Below are 27,432 nucleotides of genomic sequence, written 5' to 3' on the forward strand. Positions count from 1 at the left end.
GAAAAACTTATATCTGGTAGGAAATCTAGAGAGAGGAGTCACAGAGGTGTCTTATGTAATTCTAAATTTCAGCTTATGGTGAGACATGAAGATTATTCTAAACAAAACCAGAATAAAGTACCTGAACTGAGTGAGAATGTTATAATTTGTATTTTCTACGTATGGCTTTACTTAATAATATCAGTGGAAGCTCCTGCCACAGAGGAGAAGGCAATCCAAAACATGTACTGGTGGTTGGGGTAGAGGGTCAGGGTGCCATCCATGGTGACTAATCGATGATTCTTCTGATGCAAATCAAGACAACTGCATTTCTCATTGTCCATCCTGTACTGATTAATGGCAAGGTAGAGAACAGCTGAGATTGAGAAGACATTAACATTTTCCAACAGAGCAGCCATTATTCCTTGCAAATAGCTATTCCACAAATGAGAGCAAAGCATTCACTAGAGCTGCTAGCTACAGTTACTCTTTTAGGTCAAATAATTGGTGATTTTTGTTCAATACTATTGATTTCAGATATGAACCCAGAATAGCCAAAAGTGACCAAAGCAAGCATGGCTGTGTAATACTGTGTGAATGCTATCCTGTAGGTATCACTCACAATCATGAAATTTCAGTTCAGAATTCAGCCTCCTTTGATTACTGTGGATTGTTGACTGGTAAGCTGTGCCCCTTTCAGTGCACAGACCTACTTGCCTTCCTCCCTTTCTTCAGAAAGGCTTGATATCAGGAATAGGTGGAATCAGTTTTTTAATACAATAGTGAATTTCTGCCACCACATTGGAATCAAATACCATAAAAGATTACATCTAACATCTGACTGCCAAGACAAATGTGTGTCTACAACAATGACTAATCTTCATTTTTGCAAGTGACATTTGTTTATTTAAGGCAGCCCACTAATCTCACCACCTTTAGAGCAAATCAGGAAGCTCTGACTTTCCATTACTTTTAGACTAGGAAAGGCACCTGTGATTAACAATTGTGAACAGTTCCCTCAGTCTGCACTTCTTGACCTTCTAGTTCATAGTGTTTCCACCTCCCGCATCTCAAAGCATAGGGCCCCTGCTTCCCAGGAAACTCAAAGAGCCCAACATCAGCAAGACAGAGCCCTCTGGGGGGCTTGCCCGGGGTAGCTGGAAGTGTTCTGCCAAGTGAGAAATTGGACCCTTTGTGGCTGAAATTAGACTGCAAATTCTTCAGGGAAAAGGGGGCTTTGCTTTAAAAGGAATCCTGGAACAAGCCTCTCTGTCACTGCAAAACAATGATGATAGGTGGATTAGGTAGTAGGCTAGAGAGAGATGTCATCACCAATCATCTGACTGCCTGTGAGGGAAACAATGAATAACACTGGACAGTTAAGGTTTCAAGTAATTGAAAGTATCTACAATGTAATGAATAGAGATGTGGCAATGGTATCCCATTCCAGTTAGCACATCATTTTGGATAGCTGGAGTTCAGCTAACTGAGGTTGCACTACAAATGCATTATAAAGACTTTCCAGTATGCAGCTTCTTTAACTTTGGAAGTCTTTTAGATTCTTATAGCAAATTCACTGCTGTAGAACACAGGGGAAAACAAACAAACAAAAAACCCCAACAGAAACAAAACCCCCAATGTAGTGAGTGAATCCAACCAACATATTAAATACATTAAAGTACAGACCTTCCTGCCAAGGCTGACTGGTCCGGGAGGCGAGATGTCTCTAAGACAGCTACAAATAGATCCTCTCCCACCAGAGCTGAAAAACCCAGCTGAGCTGGCCAGCAAAAACGTAAAGCAAACATTAATCACAGCAGCCTGCACTTTCCTTCCACTTGCAAGCTCTGTGTACAAGCAGGAAAAAGGAATGGAGACAGCATTGAAGGCAATTGGGCCTAGACTGCTCTTGTGCACTACTGCTAGCTTTGAGCTATTGCTAGCTCAGAGCCACTGTAATTAATTGATTTCTATTAATTCCCTCCTGTGAAGTTAAAAAACCCCAACCAAGCAAACAAACAAAAAAACCCTGAAGGTAAAACACCCTGATTGGACTGGTTTTCTTTAATTACACGGTAAGAAAGCTCACTGCCCCCACTTGGAAGAAAAAAGGCAGCAAGCACAGCCTCCAGAAGGACCATGAGCAAGATTTTAGTCTGTCAGGTTCAGTATTGAAATCTAAACCTCCTTTTCCACCTTTTGTTATGCAGACTTACGTTTAAAGACTGATGTTCTCACAGAGCATACTTGAGAAATAAAACTAACCAACAAACACACCACACCTTTTTCCTCCTAACATTTGTGGCCAGTAAATACATACTCTTGGTCTTATGTTCATTCCCAACTGTGTGTTTCCTAGAGCAGCAAAACTTTTCCAAGGCACCATTACTGCAGAAGTTCCTTGTTTAGAAGTTTCACAGCAATGATACAACTTATCCATTAACTTGGCCATCATTCTGCCAGCAACAAAATATTAGTGTGATTCATCAGCCTCTGATTTATTTCTCCTTTACTGGTTTGTCAGAAATTTGAAGACCTTGAATGGAGAAGTGTTACATGGAAAATGATACGAGCAGGTGCTCCTCGCTTTCCAGTGCAATGTGGAACATTTCCTACAGACTCTGGAATAATGAACCACCAAGTTTTAAGACATCACTATTGTGTACTGTTATTGGTATTGGAAGACATCCTGAAAGACTTCAGCAATACTTTTTCTATTTTAAGCAACCTACAAAAGTTTTTAAAAACCTTAATGCAATTTCATGATAGTTGTTCTTTCAGCTCAAAGAACAAACAAGCCCCCCAAAACCCCCGCAGGCCCCAAACAAACAATAAAACAAAGAAACACCAAACATGTAAAAGATTCAAAATGGGACAGTGTACTATTTTAAGATGTTAATGTTCTCTTCAGAAATCACATGTGCGTACATTACTTATCAGAAAATTGTGCCATATCCATGCTGATAAAAATCCTTCCATCACTTATTCATGTTCTTGAGTAAACAGTAGATAAACACAAAGCTCAAATCAAGATGCAATTATGAACATGCACACAGAATTTATTGCTGAGGACAACAGTAGTACCTTCTTTTTGCTGCAGTAAATCTGCCATTTCTTCTCTGGAGGGAGTGCAAACATAGCCTCTCTGTTCTTGTCTGTGAGATCCAATTCATCCTGGAGATTGTGAAAAAGAAAAACAGAAAAAAAAAAAACAAACAGTCAAGAGCTGCATTGGTAACTTCTAATAAGTTGAGAGGTTTCTGGAATGTTTGACTAGCCTTCGATCAAGAGGACGTAGTGGCTCCCAAAGACTCCAAAGATTATTGGTTTTGTGATGATTTCCTCTCTACCTTGAGTTCTCCCTGTCAGAGCATAGCCTACAAAGAGAGGCAGCCTGAACAACTCCCATGTCAAACTCCCATTACTAATGATCAGTCAAGGATGGGAAGGATCACATGAAAGGGCTGAAGTGAAAACCTCAAAGCACTAGATTATGTGACACAGACATTCTTTATGACACTTTCTTATTCCTTATGAGAAAGGCTAAAATTTTCATACATCTTTTTTTCCTGGACAGCAGTACCAAATTGCTCTTCCATAGAAAGGGAATAGTTGAATTTCTCTCTCTTTCAGGCAAAGACCTCATCAGCAACCTACAGGTTGAAATGTTTTTCCAGATGTTTGTCCTCTAAACCACACAGTCCCCATCAAAGACACCCAGCATTTCAGACATAAAGGACATAACTCCATAGTGTCACATCAGGTTGATCAGAGCAGCACATTAAGTCCCGGGTAAGTTCAGTAGAACACACCCTCTTATAGCTGAGCCAAGCTTACATTAGTAAAATGAAGGATAATGCTGTGATCTGGAACTGACCGCCAAATTCCACAGCTTCAGTTATTCCTCTGTAAAAGGTGTATAACAAAAGACTCTTTTTCTATACATGTCTCTAAAACTATCAAACCAGAGACTGCTACTTCCTATGTATAAATTCACTACTGACCAGAACACGGCTCCAATCAAAGCTGCCAATTTTAGGTGCTAATAAAGGGAATTAAACAAAACAGAATGGTCTTCAGAGCAAGCAGACTGCATGAGGAAGATGTCTAAATTAGAGTTTCAGTAATATAAAGAAAATCTTCCATTAATGTTTCAGTGAATCTGTTTTGGCAGGGATCTGGTTTTTTTCCCTGTATATTTGAAATATTTGGAGAAGGAAGTGTCCAGGGGTCCAATATCAAGATGACATTGTGGCACTAAAATGCTGCACACACAGATTCTGGCACCCACACTAACCTTGTCCAAGCAGAGACAATACCTCTTTAACTCAGCCCAACAATGGCTCATTTGGAAAGCGTTCAGGGCTGGGAAACTTGTGAAAACAGTGAGCAAAATTGCACACTGAGCCTGGTAGCGGCTGCTGACAGATTTAAAAGCCCATTGAGATTTAAGCTGCAAAAAGGTACAAAAGAAATGCAAACAGTAACAAGGCGAGGTCAGTGCCAGCAGCCCAAGGTAGAAGAAGCTGGAGGGTTATTTTAAACAAGAAGAAGTTTAAAGGGAAAAAAAAGAAATTAGCTGTGCAAAAAGAGTGCAAACCATGTGGAAATGTTTAGTGTGAGTTTCCAAACAAGGGGGCAGCCAAGCAAGGCAAGGAGTTTTATCCTTGCTATACACAATTAGAAAACTCAGGCCAGGATCACATTCTTGGGGGGAGAGGGAGAGTGAAACTACATGTAAGGCCTTAAGACAAGCAAAGGAATGCTGTTAGAGGTCAAGCATGTGGAAGGGAAAGGAGGGGCAGATAGGGAATCAGAAATGCCAGGTTTGGAAGAACCACCATTGAGGCAAGAATACACATGAGCTGTCTGGGCTCAGCCGAATTCTTAGAAAAAAACATGATTGTTTTATCGACCTGTTTAATAAATGATCTTACTTTTTTTTTTTTTTTAAATACAGTGCAGCTTATTTGGCTTTCTAATCCTAGTGCTCTTTCTGGAGTCTGCTGGCAGATCAGACAAGCAGCAGAAGCTCTGCACAGAAGGTGTGCACTAAACTGAATGAAGATCTCAATCAATACAGTTCAAGGCAACCATATCATCAAAAGAATGCACCTATTGACTAAAACCACCCTGAGGACAGGATTCTGACATTGCAGCTTCTAGACACTGTCCTGGATACTGGCAGTATCAGGGATATAAAGATAAACCTGCTTTTCAATGGGACAACAAGAATATGCAACTTCCAGTCACATAATTTTGCATCCTGATAACATGACATGCTTTTCAGGACAGAGGCCAAGAAAGTTAGTTTGAAAGGATGGAAGATCTAGAGAGAAAATAGTGCATCCCACATTACTGTGACTCAGGAGGTTAGAGGAAGCTGAAAGAACTTTAGAAGTCATCACATTAGCTCAGGTAGCATAGTAACAAGGAAACTGTTCAGGGTTTCCAGGGATAAGGGGACACCAGAGGTAGACCCAAACACACCTGCCTGGAAAATAGCACACGGAAATAGGCTTACCCTTAATTTTGAAAGTTAGTGTTTGTCTTTGTTAGGAGGTAAAATGCTGGGTTCTAACCCCCAGATCAGATGGGCAGGTAGGAAACAGGAGTATTCAGCAGGGAATGAAACATCTCTAGAACGCAAAGCAGCAGTCAGGTTCCTCAACTCCCTTTCCTGAAGTTTTCAGCAAGTATGCTCCTTCACTGAGAAGAAGAAAGGAGTGGGAAGAACTGAAGAGGCCTGCATGTCCTCATCTACCCACACCATCAATCAAAACCCACCCTATAAAAAACCCAATAAATCCCTGCAAAATACAAGAGACATGAGACCTTCTTCTGGAACTCTCCAAATCATTTTACCTCTCCCATTCCCATTCTATAAAAGATGAACAAAAGATCACTGTGACTGCACAGGAAAACCATAGATCTAGCTAAGAAAGAAGACCCTGAATTAGGCAGGCTGTTTTTCTGGTCTGACCCAGGATCCTAACAGACCCTGGCACATAAGGAAACCTGCTGCCTTGGAGGGAAGCAGGAGGAACAACAGAAAAAATAAATTTCAGAAGGGTAATTTGGTTCATGAACCAAATTTGTCATTCTCATCCAATGACAGAAGCAGATCTGTCAGCATACAGAAATTCGGACTGTAGAGTTAGCTCAGTGATGGCAAGTGGCTACTGAAAAAAGAAAGGAATTGCCAAATTTGGCAGGAAAGTGGAAAAATGACAAACTGAATGCAGTCATCAAGACTGGGGTTGGAGCCAGACTAAGGAAGCCAATGTGACTGAATGCCCAGAGAGCAAATGTAAAGGGCAAGAAAAAAAGGGTCAGTCAAAACAAAGCAAGGAAAACTCCCTCCTCCAGCACCTGTGCAAGTTGTCCAACAGAAACATAGTAAGTCCCCTTCTACACCTTGGATGGGCAGCTTGGTTCCAGCAATTCATGTCAGCGTGACCCTGCCCAATGGAGCTCAGCCACCTGGCTCTTAAAAATACTTGAAGTTACATGAAACACAGATTAAAAGGATATTTGCCAGGCTGCACTGAGGAAGATGTAAAGTATTCCCAGTTAATATTGCTTACATTTCTCTCCTTTATTTATTCCTATTTTGTTTTAGTGGTAGTTAATTCAGCTAATTTCACTTTTTTGTGAGCATTTTATTTACTTACATAGATTGAATTTCAATGATAAAACATTTAAAAAGAACTGGGATTGGATTTGAGGTTCAAATACTTCCAGTCCACTTCTCAGGCCAAAAGAGAAGATGGCCTCCATTCAAAATGGCTACAGCCCAAGGAAATAAGAGACAGAGAGAAAGAAACGGAACAAGAAGGAGGAATGGGTAGGAAACATAAATCCAGTATTTTGCAGGATTTAAAACCACATTATGTCCCTTGTTTTTGGGAACGTTTATCAAAGCATGAAAGCTGGATTTGATGCTGGGCAGCCATCAGCTCAGTAATGATTCTCAAAGCTCCAGAAAAGCATTTCTCACCTAGACAGGGCAGTACTTTTTTTAGTGACACAAAATGAAATTAATAAAAAGTGAGATTTTGGTAATGTAGAAGAGTGGTTCACTTGCAGACAGACCCACCTCTCTGTTAAAGGAGAACCCTTAACACCTACCAACATGCCTGCCTCTCTGTAGGAGAAACCTCAAGGCTGTAAGTACACAGAGAATCACAGCTTCTGGACTCCAGCATCCCTTGATTTGAAGTCAGGATCATGGAGGCCAAGAGCCCCATATTTGGGATATCCGGACACTCAGGGGAGGAGGTATCATTCTAGTTGTCCCAAGCCCATTGGCTGCTGGACTTACTGATCATTGGGGAGTTTCACACTGACTTAAGGTCAGACAGCTGCTTCATTTTGTAAAATGGAAAAAAAACCAACAAACCAAAACATCCAACCAACCAACCTTTGCAGTCTGGTGGGTTGTTTTGTTGTTGTTGATGTTTTGTTTTGTGTTCATGAATGTTTAATGAGTCATGCATAGCATTTCCAGCATTATGAAACCCAGACTCCTCATATGTTTACTGCAGGCAATAACTTGATTAATATGGGCATAACAAATATTTCGCCAGAAGGAAGAGGAGTTTTGCTTATTTTCTTATGTTCAGTTGGATAACTGTCTTGTTTTATCAATTTCTTATAATTTCAACTACAGAGAGTTGCATTACACTTTTAATTTTTACCTGTAGGTCACGGTTTCCCTTACTTACAGAGCTTTTGGGAGAATATCCTGTCTATAAGAATCCCGCCCCCCCCCCCGCCCTGTGTTTCACATTTAATTGCTATTCTTATGACTGAGAGACATTAATGACATATAAAAGCATATTCTGATATTTTTAAGTTTATTTCTGCCTACAAACATATTCAGGCAATTATTAAAGCATTATTAAAAAATGAAATGTTTTGTCATCCTCAAATGGAATAGCTTTGACATGAAATCACCACAGAGTCCAACACTAAGACATAATACATAGGCAAATAGACTTCAACACTTCCACTGTTCAGAGATGCCCATTTTGACTGTCTGATTACAGCTCTGTTGCACTGATTTAACCAATGGGTACTCACTTACTTGATGGGTACTCAAGCAAAAGGACAGCTAAATCATGGCATTAACAGGCTACATGGGAACCAGATCTTCAGATGGCACAAACTGGCAAAGCTCTCCAGAAACTCTACTCTCATTTGTTAAACTCAAAATGGAAACTTAAGAACTTCCAGAACATATGAGAGCAGCAGTTACCTGATCTGTGACCAGCACCAAAATTTACAGAAGGCTGTGTGAAACCCCACAAAATACAAAGCCACAGAGACGGCTCTGTAGACGGTCAAACGCTTCCCAACTCCCTTCCTCAAACAACCTGGCTGATTTTGTGATCCAGGTGAGTTAACATCCCTTTCAAGATGGTGAGAACAATGGTATTTGCAATAATTTTTTGTGCAGTTTGCTCCATCACAGCAGCATTATCCTTAATGGTTCTTTGTGACTCATCCAATGGGGCAAACTGAGACAGTGGGTATCTGGATGCCTTTACACACTCTATGACGAGCTTCACAATTTGAAGACTACTTATTTTAATAACTTGCTTGCAATGCTCACTTCAAAAATGTAGGTTCCAAGGGTATGTTCATTTTCACATTATACCTTGCACTGTATGAATTCTAGTTTAATACACTGCTCTTACCTTGCTTCTTGTTCATATTCCTATCCCATTTTTTTCTTTTTCTTGTACACATCCACCTTTTCTTTTTCCCTTCACAAATCTTCTTCTCATTCCTTGACCTTTTTCACCTGTCAAGTACAAATGCACTCTCCCTCATCCACCTCATCAATCATTCTCTCTCTGTCTCTTAACAGCGTCAAATCCACCCAACTTACAAAATTAATTATAATGTACTGCTGCCAGTATAAATTCCCCATATAGTATGATAGCTATTGCCTCAGGTTCCTTAAGGTCATTTATATAGATGTCTATCACCATGTCCCCAAAGAGACCACATTCCAGTTCCACCAATGCTCCCAAGTGGCTTAGCACAGCTGACAGCCTTGTGCTCTGAACGAATTTGTTTAAATCTTGTACGAAGTAAACAATGACTATGACACACCATGGGATGCTATCCAGCATCCACTGGCAAGCCACAGAGAAGGTACATGTTCATGTGCAATCACTTCGAGGGGATAGTTGATGGTGGGTTAATCAATACTGAAATGCAACTCAAGCAAACATGGAATAAAATGCACTGACATGCCTGGGACTTTAGAAGAAAGAGAAGCAGTGGAAAGAGATTGGGGCAAGGTTGTCAGCAGCACACTACAAGCTTTTGGAATAGAGAATCCTATCCAGCATAACTTCTACAAATTTAAAAAATGGACTGAGTAGGGCCACATTTCTAACACATGACTGAAAGCTACGTTTTCACATTAACAACAGCCCCAGGAACATTTATATTTCTGTTCATGCTGCCTGCGCCAGGTTCCATGGGCAAATAACAAGCAGTTTAGTCTGGTGGCTCACAATCAAGCTGTGCCCACCAAAAACGGAGTAGCAGAAATGCTCTCCTCATAAGTCCAGAGGCAGTTCTCCAAAAAGCTGTTTCAGAGATAAGTGCCGTGAATGAATAAAGTAATGAACTAAAATAATCTTTACTCAGATCTCAGTCTCTTTGCAAAGAACTTAGGAATCCTTCAAATAGAAGAGATAAACCTTCCCTATTTAATCACTGTGCCTACCTCCAGGGGACAGTATAGGATTGTTCCCCTATAGTTTTCCGTCCACTGCTTTGTTCATTCCAGCTCTCCAGGCTGACATGTAAGAGGTAGCCTGCTGGAAGGATGCTCATTTCCAATGCTGAGGAGGTCGATGAGACATTCTGAAAGACTGCCTGTCCGAACTGCCTGTGAATGAGGTTCATCTGACTGTACAAACCACCTACACTCCAGTACAAACTGGAGCAGTGAACAGTGCAAAAGTCTTTGATCAGTCAACAGCATTACCACCCACACAGCCAGCACATCTCCAGGTGAAACACACTGGTTGAAAGCTCCCCCTTGGGCACCTGATATATGTGCTAACTCCACAGATAACCCATGAAGAAAAAGCAAGAAGAAACCCAAAAAAAGCCAGTCCTTCCCCTCAAATTCTTCCATCTCATCCTAACCCTTTGAATTAAAAGCAGCCTTTGTAAACCACACAGAAGCACCACACTGTGAGAAGCATGTAACATTTTGATCAGTTTTACAAATGATAAGAATTAGGTGCATCGAAGTAAAACATCATTGAGTTTCCACGTATTTGCACACACATAGTATGCGTATGTGCAGATATGTACGCCACTCACACCTTGCACACACAAGAACTACACACATAAGGCATATCACATAACATCTGCCCATGCCCACAATGTTGTATCACTACATTTGTGCATTAGGAAACCACTGCGCACACGCGAATTGCTAACACAGCCTGTTGGCAGAGGAAGCAATGTTTACATTTCAGCTACCGCCACGGATCTGACTGTAAAGCAGAGAAGCAGACAAACAAAAGGCTGCGATTCCCATTACACTCTTTTTTCCTCCTTGCTTTTTCAAAAAAGTTGCAGCTTTAAAAAGCCTTCAGTACTAGGGGCCCAAATCTCTTGATTCTCAGTCATAACAGTACAAGACAGAAAGCACCTGATGTTTACATACTGAAAGATGTGTTTCTCCTCTACCCTGCCAACACAGAAGTTACTCATTCTTAAGGCTTAGCAGCAGCGTAAAACTTTCATCCATCAAGGGCACTGTTTTTTGGTGGAGAAATTCTTTACACAGAAAGTCAACTAACAGGCCTCCCTCTCACCCCCAAACACACCCCTCATTATACTGCTTTCTTTTTCCCTTCTTAATCATTGGTTAATTGCTTCCTTGTTCCCTGGAGAAGAGCTAAATCCTGTCCCGCTCCTACTCCTCAAAGTTCTCTGTGACTTGACAGCACACAAATACACATAACCAGCAAGGCCTATTGTGGCAGTCCCCTCTCACAGGCCACTTGAAACAGCATCTGCTGTTCATTTTTCTGTCCTTCACAGGCAAACCACATGCATGAGGCAACAATCTGCTGGGCCAAACAGAAAGAGAAAGAATGAGGAAAACCAGTACCTCTTCATGCAACAACACACACAGCTGTTTAGAGAGAGAAAAAGATCCAGACTCAGACACACACTCTCATATGCAGGGCTATAATACAGGTAGTGCAAGAGGGACATTACATGGATACAGAGGGGCATATGAGGACAGTAATGTAAAACAGCTGTCTATCATCACTGCTTTTGCTGTTAAGGTGCGCTGCATGTCCATGTCAGTGAATTTAAATGAGCCCAGTGAGTGGGACAGGGATGAAGACTGAATAGTCAGGCTAATGTCTAATCTAAAGCCCTGCTGCTGCAATTTAAGCCTATTACTTCCGGCCCTATCAACCACTAATGTGGTAAGCAGATTTTTTTCCTTCCTCTTGATAACAGTTTTTGAGGCTGTTAAAGACTGTTGTAATGTCCCTCCTCAGTCGCCTTTCTTGAGGCTAAACAAACCCATCTCTTTCAATCTTTCTTAGAGGCTATGTCCTCTGGATCTCTCGTTCCTCTTCTAATTGACTTCTGGCCTCCACCCGGTCAAAGTACATCTTTCTTGAATTGCACAGTTCAAAAGTGGGGACTCTGTTCCAGCTGAGACCTTACCAAAGCTGAGTGCAAAGTTTATTTCATGCATCTTCCAGACTGCACTTCTGGTTATATACTCCACATATTCCATATAGTCAATGACCTCTTTTTTCTTACAAAAACCCTCAAAACCTACATAACTTATGTTCACTCATGCTCAACTATAATCCCTAGATTTTTCTCTGAAAAATTGTACCTGGCTGCTTTCCATCCTGAATTACCAGACTTGCTATTAAAAGGAGTTTTAACTGTCTGCACTGAATGCCATCATTTCTTCACACAATTTTTCCACCTTATTTTAAGCTTATCTTTTAACATACCCGCAGTATGGATATGTGCCTAGTGACACACTCTAGAGAGATGTGCTGCTTACTGGGGGCTCATTCTGGCGATATCACTGTGAGACTACCAAGCCTCGTACGGTCTATTATCCACTGCTGTTGTTTCATGTGGGCACAAGTGATATGACCAGGAGCAGTCTGAGGAGCATCCAGAAGGACTACAGAGCTCTGGAAGCTGTGGTAAGGGACTCTGGAGGGCAGGTAGCTTTTTTGTCAATTCTCGTGGTCAAAGGGAAGGGATTTTAAAGACCAGTTCAATCTGGTAAATCAACTAATGGCTACAGGACTGGTGCCACAGCCATGTGTTTGGCTACTCAGATCAGGGGATTCATTTTGAGAAACCTAGTCTGCTGGGGCTGACAGGGTCCATCTGTCAGAGAAGGTGAAGAGCATCTTCAGTTATCATGCTGCCAAGCCTGGGAAGAGGGCTTTAAACTAAAGTTGCTGGGGAAGGGGATCCTCAATCCATCCACACTCCTACCAGTGGGGATGGATGAGGAGCTGACTAGGAGCTTATGGGTCAGGATTAAAGGGAGGACAGGCACAAGTGACATTATAGGGGGAGTCTCTCGTGGGCTGCCTGAGCAGGAAGCCCTTCTGCGGCCAGACAGGAGCAGCCTTGCAGCGACAAACCCTGATCCTCCTGGGGGACTTCAACCACTCTGATACCTGCTGGAGGGAAAACACAGCAGGGCATAAGAAATACCAGAGTTTCCTGGATCACACTGATGATAATTTCCTAATAGATGTGCTCTGTATTTCACCATCCAGTCAATTAAATGAAAACACCAAACAGAACTCCATCTGTAATACCACTCCTTGATAAATTTTTTCACTGTGACAGATTACAAGTCCTCTAGTACAAGTGACAAATTTACCTCCACATTGTGATTACATACATGGTATAAATACTTCTCTCAAACAGAGCCTATAGTATCAGTAGATATAACACTAAATAAAAATAAAATCTGCTGTTTCAGCACAGTGCCCATTTTCCAACCCTTATTTCCTTTCCTTCCCCTCCCCTCATTTCCTCCCTCCCTTCCCCCTCCCTGTGCCAGGGTTTGTTTTTCATGCCAAGGTCCTCTAGCTGAGACCCCATATGGGAAGGTAGTTGTGGGAAAGGTTATTAGGAAACTGCCGTCTAAACTGCTACTTTTCCGGCTTCCCAACCCTCTCCTTCCCTACAAAGTCCTCTCTGTTCTGTTTTAATACTAATGAGTTCAGAGGAGGTTCCTAGGCTGGAGCAATTCACAGTTTGGACTGTGCCAAAGCACACAGGCACACACCTCTTTGATCACTTCCTGCCCAAACACAGTCCTGCTGGCTCAACCTTCAAAATGTGGGCTGGGGATTGATGCTGCTGTGCCAAAGGCAGGCTGAATTTCCAGGGGTGCCAGTGCCACCTACTCCTCCCTCCCAGCTTTATCCTCTTGTGTGCATCCTATTTGCCATATGCCCCTATAGAGGAAAACAAGGGTAAGTCAGAGCTTGGCTGACCTTTAAATCTCTGATAAATATTACGTAAAAGGGCAGGAGGAACTGCGAGGTTGGTTAAGAATTTAATGAGCAAAATTAACATCTTGTTGAGCTTTGGTTGTGCAGCTTAGAAACACATGCTCAAGCTTATATGCAGGGTAAACTCAAAGGAACTCCAGTAAATCAACATCATTTTTGGCAGAAGTTCAGGTTTACACAGATAAAAGCAAAATCAGAAGCTAGCTTTAGTTCTTCACTTGCTCTCTGAGTTATTATTCCAAATTTGGTAGTGCAAACCAGAAATCAGAATGCCCCTAACTCCATTAAATTGAGTGGACTTACACCAGTGGAAAATATTAATTAAATAACCTCTTTTAAATTGTAAAAGACTAAACCTCTCAGCTTAACCACTTCTAACAGTGACTCACTCTACAATCTATAGCACAGATTTCAGACACAAAATAGACTGAGAAGTTTATCAGTCTCCTTTTCACTAATTGTTAACTTCTACTTCAATAAATAGATTATCTGTATTTACTACTAATCAGTCCAGACCAGCTAGAATATCATCCACATATGAGGCTTCTGTTATCTCCTCAGGGTTGAAGTGGAGGAAAATTCCACAATTCTCTTCCCTCACATAAACAGAGTACTTCCATGTCAAACAGTGAATTGAAGGCATGACATTATATTTGGTTATTCACTCACACCCTGTCCTGTCTCATTGCTCAAGTATTCTGATAATCAGAACAGAAACTACTGCACTGACATCACTGGGCTTAAGAAAACACCAGCTAAGATGTTTTTCTCTCAATGTTTCTAACTAAAGAAATTATCAGAAATGTTCACAAGATACAGCAAAAAGAATAAGAGAAGAATGAGCATGTGCCTTGCATTGTCTACTAACAACAAATCATAATTGCATTTACTATCTAGTTAAGCATTTGTAATCCCAAAGTTCTCCCACATCATTAATGTATAAGCCAACAACTTCACACCAACCAACAAACTCGTGCAGCTGTTCCTCTCTATTCAAGACGCAGTGCTGAAACACAGCCACTAAAGCAATCCCAATGGATTTTCCATGACTCAGGGATCTCCCTGGACACCTTCCAAACTGAGAAACTGCAATCTGCTTTCCTCTTGTAATTTCCTTTGGAGAAGTTATTCTTCAAGCCTCCACCTAGTAAACCATCGCATAACACTGTTGTGCACGCTGCTAACCTTTTCCAAAGGCTGTTAGTGTGGGCAGTCTTGCCCTTTATGTGGCCTACAAATGATGGGAAACTGCAAAATTAAAAGACGCCCTTAAGTGTTTTTAATGTAAAAGTGCATAGAATATACAAAGGTTGACTAGGGCCTCTTTGCATACACCACTGCATCTACAGGAAGGCAGTAGAGTCTTGCATCAGATTGTCCCTAAAAAAAGAACAAGTAGATAAGAGCAGAGCAATGTCTATGACAGGAGGCAGTGATAGAGATTTGCTCCCAAGTTCTTCAAATACAATACATTTGCCACTGGAAGACTCCTGTACTGCCTATAATGCACATGTGCTTCATCTTTTCAGCACCTTTTCAATCTGGCTACAATGCTGTATCAAAACTGGCTTAAGAAGCATTACTATTCCCTGTGTCACACAAGGGAACAAACTCACAAATGCATGAATTTAGTAGTGTAAACCTTGCAGGGGTAGCTAGGAAAATACAATGTTCTTGAAAGGTTTTCCTCCCATCAAGCTTAGAGACAACAAGGTACCTAATGTTAAAAGCTCGGGGTTAATGCTGTTTCAGTGCCAGGTGGAAGGCATCTGTCTGTACTTCCTCAGAGTAAAAAACACAAACCAGAGCAGCTGTGGAGGCAGTCCGGTGTGATGAGTGCCAGAAAAAGCACCTTCTGACACTTGCTTTCCATGTGCTGCTCCCACTTGGTGCTGAAGGATGAACAGAAGGACCTCTCCTGTATTTAGTGACACCAAAAGCTTCCCCTTACCTAGTGTGGAGGAAGGTGCCAGGAAACTGCTGACCTGAGAACCTTGTACCCTAAAAAGGTGCTACTCCATCCACTTCACCTGTAGCACCTTGTGCTCCCCACTTTGAAGTCTTGCACACCAGGCAAATGACAAGAAGAGGTCATTTCCTTCCAACACTGAAAGAGCCCCCTGAACAATAAACAACCTTGAGTACTGTTTGAAGATAGAATCCACCTATCCACAGAGACATGACATAATTACAAACCCTTTTCCCCTACTCTCCTTCAGGCTGTATGATACACTACCTGAGCAATGATTATATCTGATATAAACTGTTACTAGGTGAGCAACGACAGAAACTAATCTTAGTCAACATATTAAACAGATGATACTTCATGATTGTTATCTTCTTCTCCATTGAATTATCTTATTTTGTTAACAGTTCCTCTTAAACCCCAGCTACAGTCTACCTCCCTAAGGATAACTACTATCCAGCAAGACACATCCCATCCTGTTTCTCAACCTTTTCCCTTCACTGGAAAATTTCACTGCAAAATTTCACTGCTTCCCCAGCTTCAGGTGAGGAATTATTATAAATTACTGCAATTTTATATATTGGATCTGGCTTCCCCTTTCTTGCTGACATCAGCCTAAGTATCAAAACAGACCTCCTACAACATCTCAGATCCAGCCCTTCCTCTATGAGCTGCATAAGAAATAGACATCTGTCAGTCAACCTCCCTTCTTCACCGTGCATGTTCATTCACTTTAAAAACACAGTCAAAAGATTATCTTGGCCTAGCATTCATCCCGTATCACCTCCATCTTTGCAATTGGTCTTCACTCTCCCTTCAGCACCACAGTTACTTCATTTGTTGTGTCTTTTTCTTCAACACTTTGGAAGACACTGTTCCTCCTTATCACAATCTCCTGTCCAGTTGCAATCTGGCCAACATGGTCCTTGCAACACATAGTACTTTCCTCTTGTCATTTCTCACAGATGCATTTCCAGGTGGCACCTTCTCATCCCATATTACCTTTCTTATCTGATTTATAACAATCTCTCACCTTTCCTTAGGAGACCAAATTTAGATTCAAATATTCTCTCCAGAAGGTGAGGGATGAGGTCTTAATAATAGATTTCTAAGCCATCAAATACAACTCTGAAAATCATAAAACACTAATAAAGAGAATTAAAGGATAGAAACCACAGAAGGGCAGGAATCATACTCAGAGAAGCCATTCCAAAATGTTGAGGCAATAGGACATCCCTGTAATGCTGCTGTTTATGCTGTTTCTAATGAAGAGAGCCCACTCTAAGTCAGCAGGCAAAGTGGCAGGAAATATATGAGAATGGTGGTTCAATTCTAGGAAAAGGGTAGAAAATTGTCTATTCTATATCCATCCAAGCATAGCTGGAAAAGCTCCAGAAAGCTGAAATAAAGATAAGTTAATTTGATCCTTCCAGCTAGCTAGTATGACTCCTGCTATCAATATCATCTGTGTTTTATCACTTCAGCAGCCCTCAGGCTCACCAGAAAGTTGCTGACTCTTTGTTATAGCCACAGTGGAACACAAAAGCATTCAAATATTAATTATGCCATACTAAGGAAATAGGCCAGAGTAGAGCTTTATGTTATTTTTTTCTTTTTATGTTACGCTGCTTAACACTTGCAGATATGCCAAAACATGATAGTATTATCAAATCAGGTGATGCAGGTGTTAGAAACGCGTGGACACAAGATTTCTGAACATCAAGCCTTATCCATGATTTCACGGTTAGAATATCATGACAGCTCCCAAGCATTCAATAGAGGAAAGAAATAAGATTGACAACTTAGCACATCCATCCTCTAGTGGTAGATCTGTTCTTTCCCCTCCTGCATCCCAAGCTACGTATCTGTTGTGCTCCCAAAATCCAGTACTTCTCCTCTTTTGCCCTGGATGCAGTACATGCATTTCCCTGCATGTTCCCATGGAACAATAGCATTACCCTGTTAAAAATATGTAGTCCTGTGAGATCTTTCTCAGGTGTTTCATGTCTACTGTTAAGAAAATCATTCTCAGAGCACACTCAAACATTCCCTTCAAGTATTCCAACCGTGACCACGACCCTTCCCACTTTCCAGAAAGGCAGTCAGTATGCTCTCCTTGGGATATTCAGAAGTCAACAACCACCACAGATGCAGAAAATACCACACAGGCCACAATGGAGTCAATGGAGAACGATGTAACTCTGCTACTGTCTTCAGTGAAACTGAACTGGTTTACATTGGGTACATCTGTCCATAGTAAAGCAGCAACATCTAAAACACAATGTATGCCTGTACAAAATCCTTAAAACTACACAGCTACTTTGGTAACACCCCCAGCTTCTTCACACCCAAAATCTCGCACGTAAGACAAGGTCTGGATTTACATTTGTTTACACAACCCTACTGATTTCAGACATGGAGTGTGAGACCTGGCTCCCATCTCATGCTCCTCTCACAGCATCTGTGTCTCACACATTTGCAGCATAGTGACTGCTGCTTCTTACACAGATGGTCAGGGAGCTGGGAGCTGCCAACCAGCTGCACCTACTGGAAGGGAGCCTAAAGTGAGAAAGTGCTGGTGCTGCACTCAGTGCCATAAGCCTGTCCCTATCATAGGAATCAATATGTAGGTGAATACCTGAAAGGGGAAGCTGTCTCTGCTACAAAGCCTAAAATACAATACTTCTTATGGATTTGGACTCAAATAACTACAGAAAGCTTCTTGTAGTGGTATGTGCATTAAAATCAGGGACTTGTGCACATATATTGCATATGGGACACATGTAAAGCAGACCCAACACTATGAAAAAGCCTCTCTGTCGAGCAGGAAGAAAAATAAGAAAGGTATGGAAATGTAATTTTCCTGTGTGGAAAATTAAAAAAGAAAAGAGGTATCCTGAGTATTTACAATCTTGGGACTATGCTGGACATAAAGGAACTCTGTCCCTAACTAGACAGATTTTGATACCATGAAGAGCTTTTACTTCCCAAGCCCCAGCACCCTTTGCTTGAGAAATCTTAAACCACCCAGTTCTTCTGCCATTATTATAACAGAAGACAAGTGCATCTGAGTGCATGAAAAATATTCATCTGACAACTATAAACTAACCCAAGAGAAAGGAAAGTTTTTGTGGCCTGGACGCCATCAGTGAAGAAAGTGATTTGCTGCCTCAAAGCTTTGCTTTTTCTCTGTTTTCAGATACAGCATCTTCTACTCAGAGGGTGATGCCAAGGCTTCTTTCTGGATATGAGCCTCTTGTCAGGAAAATTCTGCCTTGGTCTCATCAGCAGCATTTTCTTACAACCTCCACTGGTGCATCCTCATTAAGTGCAAGAAAGGAAGTAATAACTGGGGTGGGGATTGCAGCTGTCGAGTGCGTTTGGCGTTACACTTCCTGACAGATTAGGTAGATTAATTAACTATAGAGAAGCACAGAAGGGATGAGGGATGGGCACACAATTAAATAACTTCCTCCTATGGGCAAAACAGAATAGAGGGACTTTTAAATCGTAGTTGCATAGAAATTTGCATTGAGCAACAACTCAAAGCTGCAGGCCTGTCAGAGGCATAGTCTGAACCTATGATTTACATGCAGGGCAAGGGACACAGAAAGTAAATCCCTGTATTCAAATGAACCCAGCATTGGGATAGAATGACTCAAAAGACTAATAATAAGACTAACTAAGAACCTGAACACTCAGATCTTGGTAACATGCCTGAATTTAAATGAGAGTAAATACAGTTATCAATACACGACACATGTTTGGGGGCTGAAGCAAGGACCTAACATGCATGTCTTTCTAAGTCACAATCTTTCAATGAGAAAATAAGACTTAAATAAGCTTCAGACATAGAGGATACTTTTCTGGAAAGGTGTTGCTCCATACAGAGAGCCCAGAGACAGAATAGGCAACTCTGCATCTCTGCTTCCCAAAAAATATTACAAGAGAGCTGGAGGAGAAATGGGGAACTTTGTTCTTCCAGCTCATCAGCAAAAACCAAGAAACACAGCTGATGCTGTCAGCTAATGTTCCTACACACATTGACATATTTTGTCTATATTCACATGAAAGATCACAATGGAAGCATTTCTTGTACTTTTTACCACATAAATACTCTTGCAGGTTGAAGAGCCAAAAAAGGGGCCTCACGAACACTGCCACAGCTAGGACTTGGCAAGCTTGAGTGGGACGGGTGATATATGGGAGTACTTATTCAATGTGGTGAAGCCTAGTTTTCATCTGAGGTTTATGTTGTATCCATTACACTAAATGGTCTGCAAGGGAGAACGAGGCATGAAGGGAAGTTGCTACTTCTAAGTCAGCTGTTTGCAGTGGAAACCACTACTGCAGTTATTTAGGTTTGGACCTCATCTCCCCGTGGCTGTTGAAGGTATGTTATCCAGCATGTGCCAAACTGATGCCTTGCTCAGAAATTGTTTTGCTTCCTTTGATGAAATAAATAAACAATTTCCCAGATATTTCCATGCTTTACTCTTTCAACATAAAACTCTTTTCCTTCCTTTTCACATCAACTTTCTCTCCTCTGGGAAACGAGACAATAATCACAGAATTTTACTCTCTTTTAAGGTAGAGAAGGAACAGATGTAGAGAGATTTCAGAGAGTAAGCAAAGAGCAGAATTTTCCCAAACTTTATGCTACTGGTGATGTCATCCAATGCTAATAGAAGTATGTCTATGGTGACCCCACTGTTCCTTTGCCTCTGTGCTGAGAGCCCAAGCATAGATCCCAGTCATGTGGATGGCTCATGTACTCAGAGAACACTAGCTACTCCTTTCAGCATTCCGGCACTAAAGTGCTCACAAATACTAGCCTGGTATGTTGAGAAACCAAGAGAGCAGAGTAATATACAGAACAGCAGCACACATTGCACTACTTCCACAGCTCTATTTCAGGGCAAGACCAAGACACTGATTTACTTAGGAAGGGATTAGTAGAAAGTGCAGAAAAACCAACAGAGACCCATGTGGTGGAGAGGACAAAGTAAAAAGGCAAGAACAAAAGGTACAGTAAAGCAACAGGTATCTTGCTGTAGATATCCTCCTTCCTCAGGTGACCCAAAGCATTGAAAAGTTCTAGTCATGGTTACAGAAGCTATCAGACTGTTCAGAGGATACAGAATTGCTGCCTCTGCTGCTTGGACTCTCCTGCCACATCTCCACCTCATATTTTTCATCTTCATGGGAGTTCCTCTGTACAGCTCTTATTCAAGGAGAATGAAGGAGAAGGAATTAACATTACTCTTATTTTCTCTCTTCTCTTTACTAACACCACTGCCATTCTTTCCAGCTAGATTCCTGAGCTCGTTCATCTTTAACTCAGAAAGTGAGCCAACTCTGATGCCAGAAACCATGGTTACAGTTTCAGTCATGGTTCCCAGCATGGGCTGAGGGAAGGACAGAAACCTTTGTTCAGCACTCGCTTCCATCTTCATTTAATTGCACTCAGGCAATATTACGGGGAAAATATGGGCTTGATTTCCAGTGGTCTTATTGTTTAGGAATACACAGCAGTTCCATATGCATCTTCTCCACAAAATCTGGGGGTTTGCAACAGGATCAGAATGCTAGATCTAGAGAAAGAAGAGTGTATGCTGCCTCACCTGAGCAGCAACCTGACCTTTAGATTTTATGCCAAAAGTACCTATTAAGTTTTTTTCTGGAAAAGCCTGTGAAGATGGTAAATAGGAATATGGACAAAAAGATTTTGTGAACCCATAAAGTCAACAAAACCCCTTCCTTAGGGACTCAGAGAAAAAAACTAAAAAAAAAAAAAAAAAAAGGAAAAAAAACCCAAACTAAAAATTAAATGGGTTCAAATGCAACATAAGAGAAACAAACCATGACAGGGAATTCCGGTCAATATCCCACCTGAGCTAAATGTGAGAATGCTTCAAGGGCAGATAAGACCACAAAAGTATAACAGTAAGCATTTTTCACATCTTCCCCAGTATAAGAATCTAACGTGCTGAAGGTAACCCATTCAAGTTTGGAGGATATAATGACACAATCAACTTTGAAAACATAAACTCAAAAGACAACTCCATTTCTTCCCCAAGGACCTTGCATCTTAAAATACAGAATCTTGCACTCCACCTTCTCAAATACCATGACCATCTCACAGTCACTAACAAAATAAAAAGAAAAACAACAAAAGCACAAGTGCTTTACACTGCTCTTTCCTCTGTGCTAGCATTCTCTATGTTTTTCTGTTTTTTTCTGAATTGCCAGCATTTAAGTCGCCCTTCTTGGTATGATCTGAGTTCCAATCTGGGATCAGGTTGCTGGTATAAGAGATCTAGATGGCAAAATCTTTAGTGTCAAGCAGTGCACCATCTTTAATCATCAAGAAGAGTCCAGGATTCTAAAAATGAGCAGAAAGCATCAGAATCCACTGTGACAAGAATACACTGCTGCTAACAAATATGAACAAGGACATAGAAAAACTGTTCCATGAAAAAGTTATTTCCCTTTGCCTTACAATAGTTCTTCCAGATTCTTCTGTAGTTCCTGATCAGTCAATAAATCTGTACAAGGAAAAATGTATTTTCCTACCATAGATATTTTTGCCAGCAGGCACAAAACCATTTTGGAGCCTGCCAACAGACCACCATCTGCAGCAGCACTTTACAGTGCTGCACGTGGCAGAATGGAAGCAGAAGTGATGATGGTCACATCAGCCAGTTTTACAGTTTTTGAGGTACAGGACCAGCCCACACACGCTGCTTCCTAGAGCTTCTCCCTCTGCCTGTTCGTTGAAGGGGAGATGCTAACGCCAGCTGTTCTGTCCTCTTTCACAAAAGCGGCCTTTGAGGGGCAAAACTTGTGGCCACAAATATTTTTATTCTCTTTGTATTTTGTGTATCTAGACTTTGATAAGGACTTACCTGTACTGCTACCACCGCACTAATCCCAAGGCAGTCACTGCCAGCAGATGTCCTGAGAGCTGGTACATCATCTCCTGTCTTAGCCCAAACCAAATCATTCCAAATCACTATAGGCCACAGTCTTCATTCAGACCTATTCCCTGCACATGTTCCCAATGGAATAAAACAAGATAGAATTTGGGACCTATCAGCAGTAACTCTTTCTGTTTAAATTTTCTAATTGATCAGACAAGGCATAAACACAGCATCCAGCTTCAAGTAACACAAAAGCCAAGGATCCATCCTAGAATTGTTTTTCTGGTTGAGTGGCAAGAAGAGCAGGCATTTCAGCTGAAATCAGCATCAGCTTATCATCTCACAGTCACTGCCTTGGTCAGAGTCCAGTCAGGCAGCTGCCATTACACAGTTGGATGGTCTGGGTGTATCTCCCAAACGGAGCAGCTCGCACGTATCTGCCTCAGTCTGGAGACTACACAAGCAAGTTTGAAAGCCTGGAATGGGTCATGTGACCCTGATGCCTCATGAGGCCTCCTAGACACAGAGACTGGACAGGAGTAAAAGAATAAAATAGGTATTTATTTGAAAGGCCTTCAAAGGTACACCCTGGGAGCCAGAGGCTGTTGCCAAAATGGACCCCAAGATGGATGACAGGTCACGAGTTCTTCACGCCTTTATAGGTGTGGTCCATTTGCATATCAGGGTTAACTCTCCAATTAAAGCTTCAGTTCAATGATGTAATTTCCCCTCCGCTGGCCCCCTTAGAACCTCTTTGGATTATACTTTTTGGGCCTAGAACGGTCTGGGTGACCTTGGAGAACAGGCCCAGAGAGGCTTTGTTATGTCTACCTAGCACAAGTGAGCAGAAATTATCAAGCTACAAGAAACCTCAGAGTTACACTCTAAGCAGTACAGAATCAGGAAAATAGAAAAGTTAAAACCTAGGCATCAAGCCCATCACAAATAAAGAATCCTGACATGTTCCTAATTTCTTCCCCTTGAAAAATGGACATCTCAAAATTCGCTTTTCCTGATACTAGTTTAAGGACAAGGACAGGAGAAGAGGACATGCTCCTGGTCCTCAAAATGCCAGTTTTCCTCAGAAAGCAAGGTAGAAACATACTGAATATTTACTGGATTGGAAGATTTGTCACAAGGGAGACTTCTCCAGCACAGCTATGCTTAGTTTTCTTGTCATTAACTCTTACATGGGAAAATGCCCCACATTTTAACTGCAACAAGGGAAAAAACAAGGCTTTTAAAAAGTCATTCAACCACACCAATGTTTCATTATACCCTTTGCAGAGCAGATGGCAAGATGAGGCTATAGCCCCTGGGCCTGCTTCAAGGAGCTAACACAAATGCTCTTCTCACTACAGATCTCAGATGATGTTGGTGTCATCATTTCACTCGGGGATTTGGGTCAAAAGGCTTTACACTCAAATCTGGTTTTTATATAGTACAAGTGCACCCAGACTAGACCTTAAAGGATAAGCAGCAGGGAGCTAGCACACAGCACAGAGCTCTCTCAGGCACTTCCAGGTCGCTGATTTACACTGGTGCATTTACAGACTGAATCTTTCTAATCCAATTAAAATCTCATCTGAGCTGTCAATACAGATGTAGCCTGTTTTATTTTAGTGTCTCATAGAACATGCATTAATCCAGACCTGTGGACAAAGTAACCCTTCTAGGCAAATTCTGCATTTTGCCAACCCAGTTTCCAGCCCAGGTTCTCTCACACATAATAGTGTGAGATATAATAATAACTTACTCACACATAAAGCCCTTAACTGCTCTCATGTTACCTGTCTAATCAGGAACTCCTATGGACATGCACTGCCATCCTATCTGGCTGCTTTATAAAAATGTGTGATGTACACCATTAACCTTCTGAAAAATAGCACTTTTCTGTCCCAGCTCACTTCTCATGCAATGATGGCTGGGGTGCTATCGTTAAATATAAGAACTGAATATGATCTGTTTTCATTTCAATGGCTTCATTTGTTTGAAATGCATATGCCAGTTACAAGCTGTCAGCACATTTAATAAGTTATAGCATAAACCAACAACTCTCAAACTACTGTGGCCAAAAATTTTTACAGATCATCACATATACTTGTCATTAAATTTTGCACCAGAAACATTATAAATTATACTGTTTAATAGACTTCCATGAGGCAGCTGTGAGCTGTTTTGCCACAAGCAAGCACATGGAACACCAGTATTTGCCAGACATAAAACTAGAAGTTAAAAGCATCATTCATACCACCACAAACTCTCAAACTCCTCATAAAACTGATACCCTTCTCAATAAGCAAAACCCAGCAGCAACTCAAGCAGGTCTTTCACTGTGACCCGAAGGTAAACAAGTTCAAGGTTTAGCAAGCCAAGTTCAGGAGCAAAGCACATCTGTTGGTGACGTCTTCAGGAAGGCTGGTTTGAATGCTTCAATGGATCTGGGTATTGGAGAGAGATGAACTTTGATACAGCAGTTCAAGCTTTGCATGTGAAAACCAATAGTTAAGCAGCATCCAGAAATAAATCGTCAGCAGAGCAGATTACAGATTACACTCTTACTCTTGTCACCACATGGAACTCTCCACAGTCAGACAGCTGCATTTTCTAAGAGGAACTCAAGCAGTCTCACACAAAAAGCAAACTGACCTAAATATAGACCCAAATTTTGTGAAGTATTTCCATAAGAGGAGATTCCCCATTTGCAAATTACTTTGAAGCAAGTAGGCTCTCTTCTGCTGCACACATTATTCTTCCTGAAACAGCTGCAAATCCTATTGACTCCTTTCTGTGCCCCTGCCACAGAATACTGACAATGCTAATGGGTGCTGGGGAAGCAAAAACAGTTAATGGAAAAGAATTCCATACCAATTTACTATGTACACAGAACACAACTTTTGACTGAGGAAGTTCTTGAGCTGAAAACTGTTAGAGGGTTGGAGAGTATCCTGGAAAAGACCACCCTATGGCCACACCTTACAGTCTCCAGCACCTTATATTTTCCCCTAGCCATCTGCTTTAGACCCCATCTTGAAACTGGAGCCTGGGCTAGGTTGTCAGACCACCGATCTGACAAACTACAGCTGTCCCTGTATTTGGTACGACATACTATAGTTGGCCATATATTAACCTCCAATTGAATATGCAAATTATATGGTTATCTTCATTGCTATAGCATTTCAAGGCTATGGCCATGGACAAGAATCTATTGGGCTAATGTTAAGTATAAGCTAGAAAGACTATTGGCAAACTCCTCTGATGCTGAGATCCAATATTTTCTGTTCTATTCCTCACTTCAGTTGCACTCCTCAGGCATACATACACTTACAGATGTCTTGCTTTACATAAACTCTAATCTCAGAATGGCAATGAGAAATCTAATCAGCTGCATCAAATGGGCATCATCTTTACGACACAGTTTGCAAAACAACCCAGCCCTGTGACCTCTGCCTGTGTTTTGCATTCAGGCTGAACAAGAAGACAAAGACAGTGAAGTCATTTGATGCCAGGCATGAAAAGCAAGTGTCTGGCTCCTGGAGTCTGCAACATTTACCACAAAAGCAAACAACGAAGTTCATCTGAAATAATTCCTTCTCTTCCTGTTTATGGCTGTTGCTGCAACAGCACCATTTCATGGTTCAAAGACAGCTATGTGATGAAACATAATTAGCATGGTCACCTGATTCTTATACCTCACCAGCAGAATACTACTCAACAAAACCAAATAGTCCTTATTTTATATGTCTGCAAACCCTAAGATTTTGCACTGTATTATATTATACAGCAGATTTTATGCCAAAGTTGTAAACAAGAAATTGACTGTCAGCTCTCTCTAGACAACTTGAGAGGTCTCTTCTAATATGCCCAATCCTACACCTGGAGAATTGCCTAGTGCTATAGGAATAAATAAGCACATTTAAACATTTTTTTGTATTTATACCCAGTGCCACTATCAAGTGTTTTTTTGCCACCTTTCTCCTACTAAGTAACCAGTCATACAAGAATGAAAAGGGTTTCTTAAAAGCTTCAACAGAAGCTCTCTAATAAATCCCTTAAGTCCCCTTACTCCTCCTTTAAAGGGAAGAGTTCATCCACTTTGTAAATATATCGATCTGTCAGCAGAAACTTACCACAAGTTCGGCGAATCTGGCATTGAGCTCTTCTGCTGGTGGGATTGGGACAGAAAACTCAAGGAATTGGAGGGGGTTATTGTCCTTGAGGTTGATTTCAGGGAGGTCGCTACCTCCAAAGCAACAAAGAAACCCCAACGCGTGACGATTCCTCTTCCGGGGGGCCATGATCATGGTGTATGATGCTATCTTCTGATCATGTTCTGTAGGAAAAAAACCAAAACAAAACCAACAGACATTAGATGATAAACAAGACTGTTGAATCTGTGCAGCTCTGTGCAGTTACAATGGCTGTCACTGGAGTAACAGCTGGAAGAGGACAGAAGGATCTGATACCCAAAAGAGCAAAATAAACACTCAAGCTCGAGAAGGTAGCTAGGCCTTCATATGGTATAAACATGTTCTTCCATGGCAGTGTAGAATCACTTCACCCAGTTTTTCTGAAAAGGTTTTACAAACTCAGTGGGGAATTTCCCAGCAGGTAGATTTATCAGCAGTACTCAGTAGCCAAGACTGAATGCTACCATGGAATGCTGGTATTGGCTTTTCTCTCACTACTACAATAAAGGAAAGAAACTATCAGAAGGAAAAAAGCATGTATGGGAGAATTTACCCCAAACATGTGGAAGAATCTTCCAAAGGTATCCCGTTGGACCAAAATTTAAAAAACAATGAAACAATGAAGCAGACATCAATTTTCCACCACTGCAGAGCCAGACCACCAAACATTCACTTATTCCTTCATGGCCAGGACTATCACAGTAGGACCATTTTGTCCATCCCATTTTCAAACGCACATAACTAGTTTGGGCTGCTTTGTGTATTCAGGGAAGAAACAGCACAGTGCTAATGCATGCTTTCAG

The 27,432-nt window shown here is 41.3% G+C and overlaps 1 protein-coding gene across 5 annotated transcripts in view; it reads right to left on the reverse strand.

Annotated features, from left to right (window-relative positions):
* The window catches only part of DAAM2 (dishevelled associated activator of morphogenesis 2), a 204,010-nt gene that overhangs the window by 95,304 nt on the left and 81,274 nt on the right, over positions 1–27,432 (reverse strand). For all 5 annotated transcript variants that reach the window (XM_010391811.4, XM_010391813.4, XM_010391810.3 and 2 more), the window contains 2 exons: positions 26,570–26,772; positions 3,064–3,153 (listed from right to left, as the gene is read on the reverse strand). In XM_010391811.4, coding sequence (XP_010390113.1) covers positions 3,064–3,153; positions 26,570–26,743 — 264 coding nt within the window. In that variant the 5' untranslated portion in view covers positions 26,744–26,772. The remainder of the gene's footprint in view (positions 1–3,063; positions 3,154–26,569; positions 26,773–27,432) is intronic.

This window comes from Corvus cornix, chromosome 3 (genome assembly GCF_000738735.6).
Source record: "Corvus cornix cornix isolate S_Up_H32 chromosome 3, ASM73873v5, whole genome shotgun sequence".
Lineage (NCBI taxonomy): Eukaryota > Metazoa > Chordata > Aves > Passeriformes > Corvidae > Corvus > Corvus cornix.